Genomic DNA, 18220 nt, shown 5'->3' with positions numbered 1-18220 from the left:
GGCACTCAAAACAGGTCAATCTGTGGAGGGCTGTTTTAGACAGGGTAAAAAGGGTGCTGTTTTAAATGATCCTTGTGGTATTTTGACCAAAAATTCATTAATACCCCAAGGAACCATATCAACTGTAGTAAAATGGGCATAATATGTCCCCTTTAAACTAGCTGTAATCAAACCCCTTCTCAAAAAGCCCACTCTGGACCCGGATGTTTTAGCCAACTACAGACTGATATTCAACCTCCCCTTCCGATCAAAAATGTTTGAAAAGGTTGAAGCCAATCAGCTCTGTGAGTTTCTCCAGGAAACTAATGTATATGAAGACTTTTAGTTTGGGTTTAGAGCTCATCACAGCATGGAGACAGCCTAGGTAAAAGTCACTATAATATATATATTTTACTGACCCATTAATAGCTTCAGATCAGGGATTTGGGTCTGTCCTTGCTCTGTTAGATCTTAGTGCTGCATTCAACACTATCGGCCATCACATTTTATTAGAGACACTAGAAAAGTGAATTGCATTAAAGGAACCGCCCTGAAGTGGTTTAAATCGTATTTTTCCGATTGATTCCAATTTGTTCAAATTAATGATGAGTCATCTATGCGCACCAAAGTTAACCAGGTTGTTCCACAGGGCTCTGTGCTCGGCCCATTTTTAGAGCAGGATAGTCACAGCACTAGAAACAATACTCTGTCTTTGCTGCATTATTTCCATCTTTTCTAGTTTCTAGTTCTAGTTTTTGTTATCTCGCATACAGAGGAAGACCCAATATGTATATCCCTGCAGTATGACGTAGGTATCATGTTATGTTGATGATCACCTGGTTTTCTGCACTCAGTGTTGTTGCAAAACATTTTTCTTATGTAAAATGTGTACTGGGAGAGATGAGTAAATCTTCCTTATCTAGTGAGCTTGTGTGAATCATATAACCATAATAATCAATGAACAGTTTTCAAAGTAAGACCTTGAAGTGTTGAAACTTGTCCCATCACTTCGTTTTTCTAAAGGCAATTATGCTGACTGGCATGAACACCACTTCAGTCTCCTCCTGCTAAAGACCTTTACCTCAACAGTCAATAAACTAACTCACCTGCTGCACTATAATAACCTACAGGTTCAAGACAGAGCTTGTATACTCCCCACAACCTGTGGAGTTAACAGCAACATTTATAAATGCTGTGAATTTGTCCTTCAGTTTGATTGAATGTCAACAAGTGCCATCTCTCATTCTCTTTGAATAATCAGAATCAGAATCAGAATCAGAATTCTTTTATTTGCCAAGTATGGTTGCACATACAGGAAATTGCTTTGGCGTCGTTCGTTTAATCAAGGTATATAACTAGTGAAAAAAAAGGAAGGGACATTTAGAATAGATACAAATTTGCGATTAATCACGATTAATTATTTTGAGTTAACTATGACATAAATGCGATTAATTGCGATTAAATATTTGAATCGTTTGACAGCACTATATATAAACTTACATTTGAACAGGCTCTAGCATGGTAATTTATGCCTCCCGAAATGATATTTGAAAAAAACAACATTTGACCATCTACTCTTGTGTTGTTGTGGAAGTTTTCTGGAAGCTTTCTGGAAGCTGGTGAATGGATAACTCAGTCAGCAGCTCATGTCTTAATCAGAGGATTTTAATGTAGACTTGATGCATCAAGAAGACCAGAAGGTGGAACAATATACAAACGCTAACAGAGTAACGTGAGCAATTGTCACCCCCATGTCTCAAAATGTCTCTCACAGCATCCCAGTATATCTCCCTCTACTTGCGTCACCCTTTCTAACAGCACATCCATGAAGCGTTATAATTGCTGTCACTCTCTATGTAGGTACATAGGGTTACATGTAGGTGTTCGCATCCTATTGGATAGTTAAGTCTAAAGTATGCATTCCCAAATCAAATTGTGTCCTTATGTGTTGCCACTGGTGGAATATGCAACAGAGTTACAGTTGGTGAGAGTTGAAGTTGGTGCCTCTTTCTCTGGGTACATCTGAATTAGATATGAAAGTCGCTAAGCGTAGACGCTACAATGCACTGTAGGTTGGTCCTTTATATATAACCTAACCTGGGTACTGCTTAAAGAGAGAAGAGAGTTTGAAAGGAATTAGACAGGAACTATTCTCCTGTAAAGATATAATGCGTAATATACAATATATACATAATATATATTGATATATATACAGCTATGTGGGAGGATGGTCATAAATTCCTCGAGAGTTGTGGCTTCTGAAATTAAATAAAAAATCTAGAACACTAGGAGGTTATGATACTCGACTTTTTCCTCTCATGCAAAATGGAATGACATTTTTCTAAAATGGGATTTTTATCAAAGGGCCTAGATGAGCAGATAAAGGAGGAGTTGTCAGGTTCAACTGAAATCCCTTGTCACCTTTTGATAAGACATTAGACGTCTTGGAAAGGGAAAATAGAAAACCTTACAGTCAAAGGCTGACACGACTTTCTGGCAATTTCAGCCTTTGCCACGACTATTGCCCATGTCAGTGCAGGATTCAGTTGCAGGTTTCCCTTGCTCCCAGGAGGTGGAGACAATGCAATTTGGAAAAACTCAGCCTATAGCAGAGGAAAGACAAAGAAGAAACTGTGCTGGAAAATGTCTGTATTGTGTTGAACCGGCCGTTGCATCGACTTGTCCAACTACCTCATAAGTAATAATTTGAGTAGTGAAAACCCTGTCCATTCCTTATCTAGACTTTCCATGACACTGGAGCAAAGGACATGTCTTGAAGCTGAACTGGTTAAAAAATGTGAGATTTAACCCTGAACAACTGTTAAACTCTCAAAGGGACTGCCCTTGATGGTAAATGTTTGGCTAGAGACATCCATCACAATGGGATCTCACATTCAACAATCCATCATTCAACATTGCAGTATCACCGTAACAGTCAACTGATTCTCATGAGCTCATGAATAACCCTCAACCCAGCTCTGCCTAAACTCAACAAAGCTAAAGACACAATTAGTTTGCTGATTTACCTAGCCTACCCTCATTGAATTGGGAATTCCCTAACAGTTTCTGATAGGGTTCCCTTATTCAGATCTCTCGGTTGAAAGAAGTTTCAGAAAGTTCAGGGTTATTCTCTGGTTTTCATCGCCTGTCTAATAGACAATCAGAGAGAACTTATCAGGACCTTGAATCTTCTCTCTGCTGTGTTGCCAGTATTTGAAGATTGCAAATTGTCTATACTGAATATTCACATGAATCTTTAGTTTGCTCTGCTACAGGTATTTTCTTCTCTTAGGTATCTCTTGAGTAACCAGCCCTATTCTAGCCCAGGAATATGACACTGCAGTTCAAGTATGGAAGGGGACCAGACCTGCCCCTATAAGACCATTAAAGCTAACAATAATCACAGAACCAAAATCTAGGTCAGGATGTAAGGTTATCTACAAAAATCCATACATTTTCTCTTACTCAGCTAAAATATACCAATCATCTGACACTGGGACTTAAAAAGTCAAATTAAGCTAATTTACTAACAAAAAATCTGATCCAAGGCCAGCAGAGAGTTCATGATGGAATATGAGGTAAGAACTTTGAAAACTTGACTTCATTGAAAGCAATGTAATCCCGTCAGTTGTTCTGATTGAGGATTTTTATGAAAATCATACCTAAAGATATAGTATTAGAGTAGAATATAGAGTATTAGTTAATTAAAACCATTGATTTGACTCTGATGGCCACCTCTCTCTCTGTATATCTTTCCTCTGCCAGCATGCTTTTATGAGGCTATAAACTAGGAGAAACTGTTGCCTTGTGCAAACAGTGGCCTCTTGTTGAAAAAACAAAACAAAAAAACGCAGGCACATTATCACACCAGTTGGAGTTTTCCCATGCTCAGTCCAAGAGAGTCTATAACCGGCTGTGTTCTACATTATGCTGATTATATTGCCTTTATTCCGGCTTTATTTATATTGCTGTACCTTTCATGTCGTAGTTACAGACTGTTTATGTATTGATAAGGCTTTACTACCATGGTGAGTCAAACTGTGGTTATGAACAGGACCAAAACCTTTCAGGTGAGTATCATTAAATATTTTATTAAATTCAAGCTTCCTTTATATGCACCATAACAGGTGAGATGTTAGTAAAATATTTTTGGGTTTAACATGGTTTGATATTGGGTGAATTGTTTTTCCTTTAAGTGTCACTGTTTGTATGTATGTGTGTGTGTGTGTGTTCTCAGAGAGCTGTGTGTGTCCTGAACAGCCTGCAGAATAATGGACCTCAGAAGAAACCAGGCCTGCAGCTCCAGGCCATGCAGGGATTCCTCCATCGCACTGGCATCACTGTACGTACAAACATTACGCCAGCATTTATTCCATCATCATCCAAGTATCTCAAGGTCTAATTGTGAAGAAGGGCCCTCAGCAACTTACCTGGTCACATCCAGTCTGATGTATTATTCTTATAGTTTCTAAAGTGGAGTCTTACCTGTTGAGGATAGCATCCTCATTGATAGCATTGAGGCTGCTGTAGTGAAGTTTTGAGAAAAAGTAATGTTAAGTAAAACAATCAATATAGTACAACAGTGTAGTCAGTTATAGTCCGCATTCATGTAAAACAGCAGGAATAAAGAATAATAACTACTCGGGTGATGCATTCCAAGACACGTAAATAAGAGACGTCATATAGTCAAAACACTCAGGATCTATGTTTACCACTATAGCTGGACATTTTTTCAGGTGGGTGAACTGGACAAACTCAACATCATCCATGTCACCGGGACCAAAGGAAAGGTATCAGACAGCTTAACCATCTTCTAATTTAACAGTGAAACAACAAAACCAACTATATATATATTTCCTTTTCCAGGGATCAACGTGTGCTTTTACTGAAAGAATAATCAGGAATTATGGATTTCGCACCGGATTTTACAGGTATTTTATACATTATTTTGATATTGTTCTAATTAAATAATTATTATTATTATTTAAGAATGAAATATTATAGAGAATAATTTTGCAAACTGCCACGAGTGATAATGGTGATGCTCACAAGAATCTCTTATAAGTAGTGCACATTAGAGAAATACTCAGCTATAACAAAACCATACTAAATACAACAACGTATTACAATATTTTATTATCTCTCAGTGGTGTTCGGAGTCTGGACTTTGGCTGGTTTGCTCTCCAACTAATTAATGGTTAACAGATGTTGCTGTTTCATGTCTGCCTGTCTGGGAGATAGCAGGAGTTTATCTGTAGTTTGCTTTGGGTATGGTGACATGCATATTTATCTCGTTAAAATAATCACCATGGAGGGAGGAATGAGCTCTATAGGTCAGAATCATGGTTCAATGGAGGGGTGTAAGCCAAGTAAGAGCAGAACCTTTTACTGTTTGTTCATACCTATCACATATTAGTCTCAATGCTGTACAGTCCAATGACAATAACGACCACATTTTTACATCATAAGTTAACATACAGTCTAGCTTTCATCTTTGTCCTGTTGGTGTGTAACACCTCTCACTACTTTCAAAAGTCTACGGGAAAGCTTTTTAAAATCCAGTGGATGAATTCAAGGATTGTTGACGTTTCTGAGGAGTTCACTATTTTATCTGAGAAGATAACCAGTGCCTTCCTGCCTTTAGCTCTCCACACTTGGTTCATGTCAGAGAGAGAATACGCATTAATGGAGGGCCAATCAGCAAGCATCTTTTTACCAAGTACTTTTGGGAGGCTTATGAGCGACTCGATGACACAAAGGTAGGAACCTTTCATGATTTTAGTCCATATTGCTTTTATGAAAGTGGATACATGGATATGTTTATGGTGTTCTCTGGTTTTAATAGGAAATAAATTACTATGAGCATCAGTCCAGACTTAGGTTTTTTACAACAACCACCACCACTTCACCAGCTTTCACATTATTGTTCAGTTCCCTAGTACACAGTCTGATACCATCAGATCAACTTCAACTTTAAACTTCTCGTTTGCCTGGAGGACTTTTGAATGACATTTAAAATCAACGGAGGGGTTACCATCCTAGCAGGTCTGCAAATACTTTACTGACGAGTTATAAATTCATTAAAATAAATGATCATAAATCACATATTTTACACTTATGTATTTGTATTTATCTTCATTATTGGCAGCCAGGTAACTGTGTTGTGTACTACTCATCACCATTAATACAGAAACCTGTACTCATCAATCCTATAAACTGGATTTACATAAACTGCATGTATCTATGAGCATGTTGTCATCCATTGTACCTGCCATTATATGTCCTGAGCAATTGTGGATTTACTTAGCCAACGTTTGCATTACCAGTTATTTACTTAACTGGGAAGAGCGGTCGTCCTCCAACCAGAAGGTCAGTGGTTTAATCCCCGTCTTCCCCATCAGCAGGCCAAAGTGGCCCCTCATGGAAACAAATTTGCTTACCATAGAGTGCTTTATGAATGTGTGTCTGAATGTGTGATTGCCAATAAACTGTACTGTAAAGTGCTTTGAGTGTTTATCAAGACTAGTCAAGCTCTATATAAATACATTACTGATTACGAGCTGTCTCCAAAAGTGGGAAGCAAATATGTGCTATCCTGTGTGCTGGCTTAGCTGGAAGTAGTGTATTGTTTTCACCCCTGTCTGTATTACGCCGGGTTCACACCGGACGCAGAAGCGATGCCGAAGCGTGGCATAAGCGCTAATCCCTAGTGCACCGGCGCTTGGCTGTTCACACCGGACGCGGAAGTCACGCTGAAGCGCCGGGCAGTGCTAATACTATCACCCGTTGATCCAGTAGTATAAAAGCATATACTTACTTGTTGCTCCAACATTAAGCAACAGCGTCCCAACTTTTTTCTTTTTTTGTGTTGTCTTTATACAACATGTTCCGAGGATCATACAACTCACTGTACTTCTCCACTTCAATTATTAATTTAATGTCATCCATGTTGAAGAACTTCTCCGCTGTTTGCTCCGTTAAATGTCGGGTGTCGAGGGTAAATTACGTATTCTCCATTCAAGCCTATGTGGAGAATACGTAGCCCCCCCCCTCTCTCTCTTTTTATCTTTATGACTGCTTGTGTGGCTGTAGTGGATTGGCAGAGGGGGACACATAATAATGTGGTTGGTAAAAGAAAACAGAAGGTGAATACAAAGTATGGGATGCATATTTGATCATTTATATCATATAAAATATGTCATCAATATCGTTTAAAATCATTTTTCAGTGTGTTTCCTGTTTCCTGCAATACGCTGGCGTCAAGCGGAAAAATAGACTCGACACCGAAACGATTGCTGCACGGCGCAAGGCAGCCGCGGCGCTTCAGCGTCCGGTGTGACCAGCACAAAGGTTTAACATGGGAGTGGATGGGAGCCAGCTGTTATTTAAGGATTGGCACTGCGCTTACGCCACGCTTCAGGCAGTCTATCCCAACCAACATGACCACAAAAAAGTCACAAATGACATCATACAAAGCCATCTGTGCATCGGACTACAGACATGACAAGGTTAGGGTTAGGGTTGAGCAGATGTGATATGTCAGGCTGCTACTGTGTGTCATGTGTTTAGATGTGTCTCATGTTAAAACTAACTGAGCTGCTCCAACAAACCTCCATGAATCCACAGGATGCTCATGGAGGCACCATGCCCTTCTATTTCCAGTTCCTGACGCTACTGGCCTTTCACGTCTTCCTGCAGGAGAGGGTAAAGCTGCACACGGCAGCCCACCACAGTGAACCATTACATACCCCTGTACCCCAACACACACACACCCACACACCCACAAACACAGACACACAGACACACACACACACACACACACACACAGACCCTGAAAAAGCCTGACACTGATCTTTGTGGCTTTTCTCTGAGCACAGGTGGATTTAGCAGTGATTGAAGTGGGGATTGGAGGGCAGTATGACTGCACAAATATAATTAGGTAATGTTTTGGATAATGGAATGGTTTTATATATATATTAGATGTATAATCTGCCTTGCTTAATAAAATTAAACTAAATGTTTTCCATTTATGCTGCAGTAGTTGATCATTGTGATTGGTCCATAGGAAGCCATGGGTGTGTGGGATCACATCTCTTGGTTTTGATCACTGTAGTCTGCTTGGAGAAACAATGGAAAAGATTGCTTGGCAGAAGGCTGGGATATTTAAGGTACAACAAAGTTCCTTAACTAAGTGTTACAAACAGATCAAATGATTATAAGACAAATGTTAACACTGTGATATCATATTTATTTCATTCAGTGATTAAATGGAGCCCAGCATCTCTTTTACAAGTTTATACCACAGAGAAAGAAAATAGTCAAAAAAAAAATACACAAAGCCTTATACACATTTACAAACTCCACATAATAGATTTGAAAATGTAAATGTATAAATCAGCTGGTAATATCCGACTTTTAATTTTGAAAACCCTCTGTAGGGAATTTGATCCACAAGGTGAGGCAGTAAAATAAATATGGCACTAACTACATTTCCATGGAGTACATGGTGATGATTATGATCTTGTAATGAGGTGCAAAGCACTTTGTTTTTAGCTGATCTGATATCAGGTACAGATATGATGGTTGTGAGGACAGATCCTCTGTGTTGAGCTCCATAATTAAAGCAATTAGAAAGATCTTCAACTTACTGCAGAAAAAATGAGGGCAGACTGATGTAGTTTATGTTGTGATGGCTGCCTCTGTCCTCAGCCAGGTGTACCAGCTTTCACTGTTCGACAACAGCTCAGTCCCCTGACAATCCTGCAGCGCAGAGCTGAAGACATCGGGGTGAGAAGACAGACACTGTGTTTAACCCTCACTTATATGGGAGCAGGGCCACGTCCACACTAATATGGACAGAGATTACTCACCTTGACGAAGATTGAAGAAGTTTTAAAGGAAAATGTGTTTGTGTGGACACACAAATTTACATGTAACCTTAAACAATACAATAATGGATAGAGACACATGGGACCTATATGTTAATAATAAAATAAAAACCCTTATCCTTGCCTAATTAGTTCATTAGTTGTGACTCACTTTGTGATTTAGTTCTGTAAAGATAACTTAAATGTTAGCCTTTACAGCACACATTTATGTGACAAAGGCATCTGAACTTGTTTGTGACCCTCTACAGTGTCCTCTGTACGTCTCTCCTGAGCTGGATCAGTATGAAGCTGCGGTCGGGCCCATGAGCCTGGGACTGTCGGGGAAACACCAGCGCTCAAATGCATCCCTTGCCCTGCAGCTCAGTTACAGCTGGCTGCAGCGCCACAAAGCCGAGGAAAAAAGAGGTGGGCAATCAGGTGAAAATGGAACAAGTGCACTGTGGGAAATATGTTGTACCAGCAGTTGTATGAGAAGGTCAAATGTGATCCTACAATGATTGTTGATTTTAAATGAAAAGTTACAACTGCAAAAAGTTAATGGACATCAAATTGTTTTGCAGAAGACTTTAAACAGGCGTATGAGTTCATCAACTTTTAGAAAAATATTTACTGATTTTATAAATCAAGTTAGAAGGTTTCTCATAAACTTAAATACTAATAGACTTATTTTAGTAGTGTAGTAGCTCTGTTCTATATAGTCATTTTTATACATCACCTCAGGAGCAAGGTTGGGGCATTGGGACTTTCTCCATTTTTTTCTCCTTTCACACATGAACAACACAGCAGAAGATGATCTGCTTAGAAGCATTCACAACAGCATAGAGAACTCTGGAGCATTAAGGTGAGAGGTGGCACAGCAGGCAGAGGCAGGAAGTATTGAATTAATTCTGCTGCGGAAATAACACGTTTTTGTTAACAGCACATCAACTGAGGCGTCGGCCCCTTATCACCAAAACCTCTCTTGCCATCTTCGACTGTGTTTTTCACCTGTGTGGCACCACTTTTTCATCCAGAGATATTTGTTTTGCTTTTATTTCATTGCTGTGCCTGTCATGTGTTAGAAATGTTATCAGCACGCCTGCTTACTTGCGGTGAATCCGGAATATATAGGATCTCCTGCTGTTATCTCACATCGGCTCCTCAGACTTTTTGCAGTCTTTGTACTGGGGCTGACCGTAGAAAGTCCACAGAAAGTCTAGAGAAGGGGTCGGCAAACAAGAGTTGGAGTTTCTGTGTCCTCCTCCTCTCTGCTCTCACTTGAACAAATAAACACTCATCACTAATTATCAGGACCTGATCAGTACATGAAGTCACTTAGATGTGTTTGATTCAAGAGTTTATGAGGCTGCATTTAAACATCATGAAAATGACTTGTCCACATGTCGGGCTCGGTACAACACAAGACTCGATGCTCACATGCAAGACTCAGTGTTAAAATTAGCGATGCGACACACAAACATTATCTAACACCATCGATTAATAACTAAACACATAATCGTAAGGTTGTCACCTTAATAATCCCAGTAAAAAATAGAACAAATGAACATGAAGTAGTTGGGAGAAGGGGCTAAATGGGGGTAAAGGGTGCCGGCTCCTGGTCTACAGGCTCCTGGTCTACAGGCTCTCACATTTGCTTTCACACATAGACCACAAGTTTGAAGACAATCAGATGAGCGGGACAGCAGAGATTCCTCATAGTTACTGTAGATGAGCTAACAAGCAGGTGTCTTCTTGTGAAAATGAACTTTTTCCACTTATTACTTTACCTGAGGCGACGTATCCTGCCGTCTGTGTGATGTAAGCTTATGAGCCAACCCCTCACCAAAAGGGTTGTGGGTTTTATTTGATTTCTTCCTTGTTTGCTGTGCAGATATTGCATGTTAAATGTGTGGAAAATGCTGAATCCTCACACTTGTGAATACTTGCAGGTGGTCTCAGCTTAGTTCCTGCAGGCTGCAGACTAAGCTCTCAAGCTGCCGTGTTCCAGCCCAGCACAGCCATGCTAAAAGGCAAGTTCCAAAAGTAAAGACAGAAATAAACGGGTATCTGCACTAAGATACAATAGGATAGGATACATTTATTGGTCCCACACACATGCACACACACACGATATGCAAGGGGGGAAATTTGTTCTCTGCTATGACCCATCTGGTGAACACAGGAGAACACACAGAGCAGTGGGCAGCCATGCACGGCGCCCGGGGAGCAGGTGTTGGGGGAGTAAGGTGCCCTGCTCAGGGGCACTTAGACAGTGGGGTGGGGTAGGCACTTTGACAGTGGGGAACAGATCGAGGTGTTTTCATCCAGGTATGTTTTTTGTTGTCACTCCGTGGAGTCGAACCAGAGACCACTGTTGGATTTTCTGCCCATAGTCCAACTTTCTGCCACTATGTTGGTGAAAACTCTGCATCATCGAAATCTATAAATTACATAAACATTGATTATGCAAGATTTCAGCCCCCCTTTTCACCCACTTCCACCCCATCAACTTCTTAATTAGTTTTAAACCTGACTCACTCAATTAACTAATACTACTGTATCATTAAATATAGTTAGTTCGCTTTCTTTTTGTTCCTCTGAAATTGCTGCCACTAGGGATTATACATCAATGGTTCTTGGTTCGAACTGCGAACATTTGGTTTGTTAAGCTTATTAACAACGTAAGATCCAGACGTCCATGTATAATATATCTATAATATATCCTTTGCACCAAATACCCAGCTGTTAAATCTGCCCTCCTCTATTTAGCTCAAATGTACCTAATGTAAATTTGTTGTCTTTGTGCGTTTCTTCTGTACATTTTCCTTAGATCTTTTGTTCTGCCTTGAAAAGGTGATGTATAAATTAACTAACCTTACCCTCTCCCTCCCTCTCCTCCATCAGGTCTACAGCAAACAGAGTGGTTGGGACGAAACCAGACGCTGAAGTGTGGCTCTGTCACATATTACCTGGATGGAGCACATACCACAGCCAGTATGCAGGCCTGTGTCTACTGGTTCAGACAGGAGATGATGCAGAGGGACCAGACTCAGTAAGAGGAAACTAACAACACTGCAGTTTGACTCCACAGACACAAGTTGGAGACCAGTGAATGATGACAAATACAAGGCCTTTAATGTTCAGGCATTGAAATTCCAATTCTAACTATGGGTTCTTAATACCTAATATTGCTTCAAAACCTGCCCCACTTTTTCAGTGAAACCACTTGTCATCAAAACCCACAATGTGAAATGTATGTGTGGTCCTCAGATCCCTAGGTATGCTTAATAGATATGACCGTTTAAACCAACGTAATTAAAGTGTTATGGTGATATATAGTCTTTCATTCATACTACTCCGCTCCTCCACTCCCTTCACTGGTAACCAGTGGCTGCCGGTATCCGTTTCAAAACATTAGTACTTGCGTTCCGTGCTGTGACTGGATTGGGTCCAGTCTACATCCAGGACATGGTCAAACGTTACACCCCAGTCCGTTCATTTCGCTCTCTATCTCTGCCAATCGGCTTGTTGCTCCCTCACTGCGAGCTAAACACTAAACAAAATCACGACTGCTTGCTCTCCTGACTCGTAAATGGTGGTACGAGCTCCCCAATGACATCAGGACAGCAGGAAGTCAATACATCTTCAGCTGCAAACTAAAAACACACCTCTTCCGACTACACTTTGAATTAAAGTTTAAACTAATAATTTAGTAGCACTAAAATGGCATACTTTCTTGTTGTTCTGGATTTGTACCCTCATGGTTGAATGCACTTATTGTAAGTCGCTTTGGATAAAAGCGTCAGCTAAATGAAATGTAATATAGAGTTAATATATATTCGTTTTATATTTATCTATATATTGATACACAGTTATTACATCCCATCACTGTGTGTAGTTGTGGAATGCACATTAACGCATCAGATACTCACTAAAAAGTGAAATGTTTGAATTATATCAAATAATTGATTTGCTGGATCTAAGGAAATGTGATGTGTGTTTTGACAGTTGGTTCACTGAAGTACACAGTATGTATTCTCTTAGTTTACCTTGTCTGTTTCTTGCTGCAGCTGACCTATCTTTCTCCAAGATGTAGGGAGTATACTTTGTTGTGCTCATAGAGATACATGAACATAGAAAGTGTTTCTACAACCACTGCCCCAATTCCTGCAAACACAGACTGTCAACTGTTTTTACAGGAACTACTTTCCACTAAAGAAAGAGTCCTGAAGAAAGCTGTTTCAATGTGTGTGGATGATCAGCAGGAAATGATAAACTGTTTCTGGAAAGAGACAACCACAAAAAGGAATTTGATTTCTCATTGGATGGATCCATTAAACCAAAACTATCTGGATAACAATGGCGAGAAGAACCATGTGTTTCTTGATGTTTTTGTTGTTGTTTTAGAGGACTGACTTTCAGAACTATAGATCTTCTTCTGGGATGGCTTTGGCTGAGGGACTAGAGTGTATGTCCTCTTAGCAGAAGGTGGTTTGATCCCAGTCTTCCCCATCAGCATCTGAAGTGTCATTGGGCAAGATACTGAACCCCAAATTGCCCCTCAGTGCTGCCCAGAGATGCACTGTATTAATGTGTGTGTGAATAGCAATACACTCTACTGTAAAGTGCTTTGAGTGATCATCAAGACTAAAAAGTGTTTTATAAATACAGACCATTTCTGTCTTACAGGAGTCGTGCACTTAAAATCCTGCTCTTTAATACAACAGGAGAGAGGGACTCTGCTGCTTTACTCAAAGTGTTGCTGGTGAGTCGAACACAATCAACAACACTCCTACATCACCTACTTGACTCTAAGTGACTCTGTGTGATTTGCAGACCTGCCAGTTTGATTACGCACTCTTCTGTCCCAACGTCTCTGAAACACCTGCTGACAACACAGGTGAGATGCATGTGATCCTTTAACTTGATTTCATCCTGCTGGCATTTAGGTGGAACTCTGGGGCTTGCTGAACAAAGTGAGGCATTTGGCTCTCAAATACAGATTTGTTCACACTGTGTGATCTGGGAGAGATTTTGTCTGAATCAGTTCTTAGACATCCAATCAGATGTGAGAGAACTCCAATGAGAGAGATAATTCAAAGGTTTGAAAGATAAAGAATATTTCAAGAAATATTACAGAGCCAAAAAATTTAATTTGGTCAATCTTATGTGATTTTTGCATCTGTTAACACAGAATGGAGGGAGCAGATGGAACTTTAGCAATAAAGAAAGATAAGTAAATAATTTGCAAGATATATAGCTTTGTAAAATTGTCATCAATTTCTCATGAGCTCTTGATTCAGAAAAAATTTGGCACATTGAGGGGACTGATATCTATGAGTGGGTGCACATTTAATGCTGACTGAATTCAAGGAGACGACTGAGCCTCAAGTCAATGATAAATTCTGCATATTCTACTAGACCATTAACCACATTTGGTCTATCAACCGAATAACCTTCTAAATACTTAATAGTAAGTAAGGAAGTTGTTGTACATGAATTACAGTCTTCATATGCTTTGCTCAGTATGGGTTTATATGGTAGTAATTACACATTCTTTCTGAAAAGCACTTCATAAACCTGGTCTGTCTTCTATGTACGATAATTACAAGTGTAAATAATGCCCAAATAACTGGAGTCACACAACTACTGCATTGAACATAGGCTATTCTGCGGTGCTTGTCAGGATTGGTGGAATTAGATGGACCCAGGAATAGAGGTAGTTAACAAAAAGAGTATTTAATATAAAAAGAGCCTTTAACTAGACAAACACAAAAGAAACATTAAAGGAGTTGACAAACTGGAAAGACAAGAACAGGAGGACCAAAACACAAGGAAGCTTACACGAGGCTCAGGAGATCAGGACAGGGCAGGAACACAGGAAAGAACAGCACCAAGAAACACAGCAGGAAAAACAGACAATCCGACAGAGGACAAAGGGAAGGACAGAGGCTTAAATACACACAGGGAAGGCAGGGGCAATTGAACACAGACGTAACACATGAGGACTGGGCTGACAATAAGAGACAGGAAGTCAATCAATCAAATGAAGTGAAGACAGAAACACCCACAACAGAGATTTACTAAAACAGAAAACGCTTTTACAATTAAGCTTAAACATAGACTAAAGTGCCAGATCGTTACAGTGATGGGTCATGTCTTGAAAAGACTGGAGTTCTACCGAAATGCATAGCTTCTATTCCCATTTAATGGCATATAAATATCTTCTTCATTAATGCAGCACTTCAGGGATGTTTAAAGATTTTAAATACAAGCAAGGCAATTTAAAGCGCTTTAAAGCGATCCACATCTCTTTTTAATTGGTTTATGTTAATATAAAGTGTGATTCTTACGTATCTGGTTTGTCTATGGATCACCTCTCCATAATTCTCTTTTCTTCAGTAAGTTTTTTTTCACTAACATTGGGTTGGGGGTGAGGGATAGGGGTGGGGCATTGATTTAAAACTTTCGACAATATATCTACATATGTCCTTGACATGCTAAAACAGGTCTTAGGAAAGTCAATAATACATTACTGACAGTGGATGGCAAATACAGTATGGTGGATATTGTTAAAATGAGTCAGCAGGGTTTATTATAGTTCCTTGTTAGTGGGATTTACTTTTGTTTTTACATGTACTCCTGCTTCTGTCATGCTGCTGCTCTCTGCAGCTCATCACAGCATCAGTATGTGTGTGCAGCGCCCGCTGGCTCATTGCAGAGAAATCCAGAGCAGCTGGCAGAGCCTGAACGCAGCAGAAACCATCCATCATCACCAGCGCCACCTTGTGACCAACCCTGTGAGTCACAGCCTGGTGTTCCCCTGCATCCTAAGCGCCCTCCGATGGATAAACCAGGGAGAACAGCCAGTGTTGAAACCTGCTGGATCAGTGGGCCCCACTGAGTTCTCTGAAAGGCTGAGAGAGACGGGCACCGTGTCTGTACTGGTGACTGGAAGTCTGTACCTGGTGGGAGGAGTGCTCAAACATCTGGAGCCTACATTGGACTCATGACTGATCTGAACCATAATTGCATCACTGCTGACTCAGGAACATAGTCCCTTTGATAAACACTCTTCACTAATGGTTTACGTTCAACAGTTACATATCTGTCACTCTGCAACAGTATTTCTATAATTTTCTAATTTTCAGACAAAATCTGTTCTACCCAACCGTTTATTGATATTCTAGTTTTATAAATAGTGTTTTGGCCTCAAACAATCCCAGGACTGTTTCTAGAGATTCCGAAGATCACCTTCATTATGGTAACAACTCCTACATGATATTTTAGCCAGGGGGTTTTACAAGGTCCCACTGTGACATCAGGTAATAAAGCCAAAAGTATGTTGAGCATTTACAATATGTGATTTGTTAATTTATACAAAGTATTGGCCACTTTAAGGTTGGACCATACGGTTATGGCACAAACTTGTGTAACAATATTTACAGTGCAAGCCTGATTTAAAAAAATATATAGACAGAAGGAAAAAATACAAAAATAATACTGGTAACAAAAACTGCAAAAATAAATAAAAGTTAAACCTTGGGCTACCTATTGGTCCCTTGCAGTTTCCACTTGCTTGACTCTGTTCCAGGTAAGATCATCTCACACTCCCCTCCTGGACCTCCAGCCTCCACCTTTATACTGGCTGGGTCTTTACAGGGCACAGCCACTACTTGAAAGCTGTATCTCTGTTTGTATGGATGGTTTAATATAAAACTGAGGATCTATTTCAATTATACTGACAAAGATTTTAATTAAATTCTTTTAAAAATTCATCATGGAATAAAGTCATCCTGTGAGTGCATATTCAAGTCTGTCTCCATATACAAATAAATTGTGGAAGTAAATATGTTTTGGAAATGCACTGCATGTATTAGCAATGGATTCAGAGTGTAGTCGACCAAAGCACATGATTGTCACAACAGTGGCCAGAGCCCACATCCGGATCCTACCTGCAGCAAGGCCCATGAAACAAATGCACCATCACTGGAAATGGATCATAGTTTGTTTTGTGTGTATGTGTATACTGAAGTCACATGTGACACAGTTGGTATAATTCAGATATCTGAACATTGTCTTAGAGATGTAATATGTGGTGTTACACATTAAAGAAACTGATGTGCATTCTTATTTTTTCATATGAAAACACTGATGATGACCAATGCTAAGCCTGGAATACATATCAGGCAAACCAGCAACTACTCGGTTCCACAAACCCTCTGAACTTCTTAAGACTCACTCACACTCAACTTTTAATTGGATTAAAGTATAGCTGTGATTTTTAAATTATTTTAGTTCAAGTAAGGCAAACTGATTTCACTGACTAATTAGAGCTCCTTGAAAGTGTTTGTAAAAAGGCCTATAATAAGAAGTACGTGTGCCTCTATTCTGAAAATGAGAGTGTATCTTTTAGTAAAGTTTTACAAACTTGTTATTAAATGAATGTGATACTTCATCAATGTTATATATAAAAAATGCAAGTCTTGTAAAATGACACACCATTCAGAGAATAGACATACATGTCTGTCTGGCCTGTCCTGAATCCCCTGCTGTGAATTCCTGGTAGGAATGTCAGAGCTAAGCTGACGGGCAGACACAATCTTAAAAGCTCAGTGGAATTCAATGTTTTTATATTTACTTTCCAAATATTACTAGAGGAAGTTTGCTTTGATCCCTCCTAGCTTTGTTCCAATCCCTTTTCATTACTTGAGTATTTGAGCGGCCATACTTCAGTCCAGGTTTGGGTGACGAAGGGTTAATGGGGGATGTTTTAGAAGGTCGAGGGGCCCAGTGGGGGTGGGGTGAAGTAGGCACTACTCGGATCTGCTGTCTCTCTAGCTTATTAGCCCCTCATCAAGATTACTGCACACATGGGGCAAGTGGACAGGACAACAGATTGAGTCCTAACAATCTCTTTGTACCATACAGGGAAAATATCATTAGAGGTCAGCTGTTTTTCTGTACAGCAGACCTCATATTAAACTTGAAGATTTAGGCACACATCCACCTAGTTTATTGAAAATGAAATATATTGTATAGTACGATGTAGACTCCAGGAGAGCATGGATCACATCCTTAATAAGAGCCAAAAGAGAATAACAGACCCATGTACAGACATAGTAGTGAGTAAGACCCCAGTTGGCATGTAAATCACTTTATTGTGCTAATCAGGTATTAGAGACAACGGGAGCAATTAGTGAAATCACAACACAGATCTGTTTTGGCGAGTTAGTGTCAGGAAACAACATTTCTCCCTCAGTGAGAAACCTCAGGGATTTGGTCACGTATCTAATACTGCGGCTCTTTAAGATGCTTGGACAGGCCAGAATCCTCTTACTGGGGCTCCCACTCTGCATTAATTCTCCCGGAGA

At 39.8% G+C, this 18220-nt stretch overlaps 1 protein-coding gene across 3 annotated transcripts; it reads left to right on the top strand.

Annotated features, from left to right (window-relative positions):
- The first annotated feature begins 3806 nt into the window (after positions 1–3806).
- Positions 3807–16973, top strand: LOC128438837 (folylpolyglutamate synthase, mitochondrial). Of its 3 annotated transcripts, none has more exons than XM_053421571.1 (15): positions 3807–4049; positions 4217–4321; positions 4716–4769; positions 4846–4910; positions 5624–5738; positions 7606–7683; positions 7857–7918; positions 8045–8147; positions 8689–8766; positions 9116–9272; positions 10796–10876; positions 11751–11898; positions 13536–13611; positions 13683–13746; positions 15548–16973. In XM_053421571.1, the coding sequence occupies exons 1-15, from the start codon at positions 4005–4007 to the stop codon at positions 15748–15750; spliced, it is 1434 nt and encodes a 477-aa protein (XP_053277546.1). In that variant the 5' UTR covers positions 3807–4004; the 3' UTR covers positions 15751–16973. The 3 variants fall into 3 exon arrangements, with proteins under 3 accessions (XP_053277546.1, XP_053277543.1, XP_053277547.1); XM_053421568.1 differs by having other exon boundaries at positions 15519–16973; XM_053421572.1 differs by having other exon boundaries at positions 14041–15662.
- The last annotated feature ends 1247 nt before the right edge of the window (positions 16974–18220 follow it).

The sequence above is a fragment of the Pleuronectes platessa genome, chromosome 4 (assembly GCF_947347685.1).
Source record: "Pleuronectes platessa chromosome 4, fPlePla1.1, whole genome shotgun sequence".
Classification (NCBI taxonomy): Eukaryota; Metazoa; Chordata; class Actinopteri; order Pleuronectiformes; family Pleuronectidae; genus Pleuronectes; species Pleuronectes platessa.
The sequence above is the reverse complement of the archived record's forward strand: the minus strand, read 5'-3'. Positions and strand labels throughout refer to the sequence as shown.

Excerpts from the sequence above, each read along its gene's own strand:
- LOC128438837 (XM_053421568.1), top strand. The coding sequence starts at position 4,005 with ATGGTGAGTCAAACTGTGGTTATGAACAGGACCAAAACCTTTCAG. Across the intron at positions 5,739-7,605 it reads AGCGACTCGATGACACAAAG|GATGCTCATGGAGGCACCAT; the intron begins GTAGGAACCTTT and ends ATGAATCCACAG. Across the intron at positions 8,767-9,115 it reads GCAGAGCTGAAGACATCGGG|TGTCCTCTGTACGTCTCTCC; the intron begins GTGAGAAGACAG and ends GACCCTCTACAG.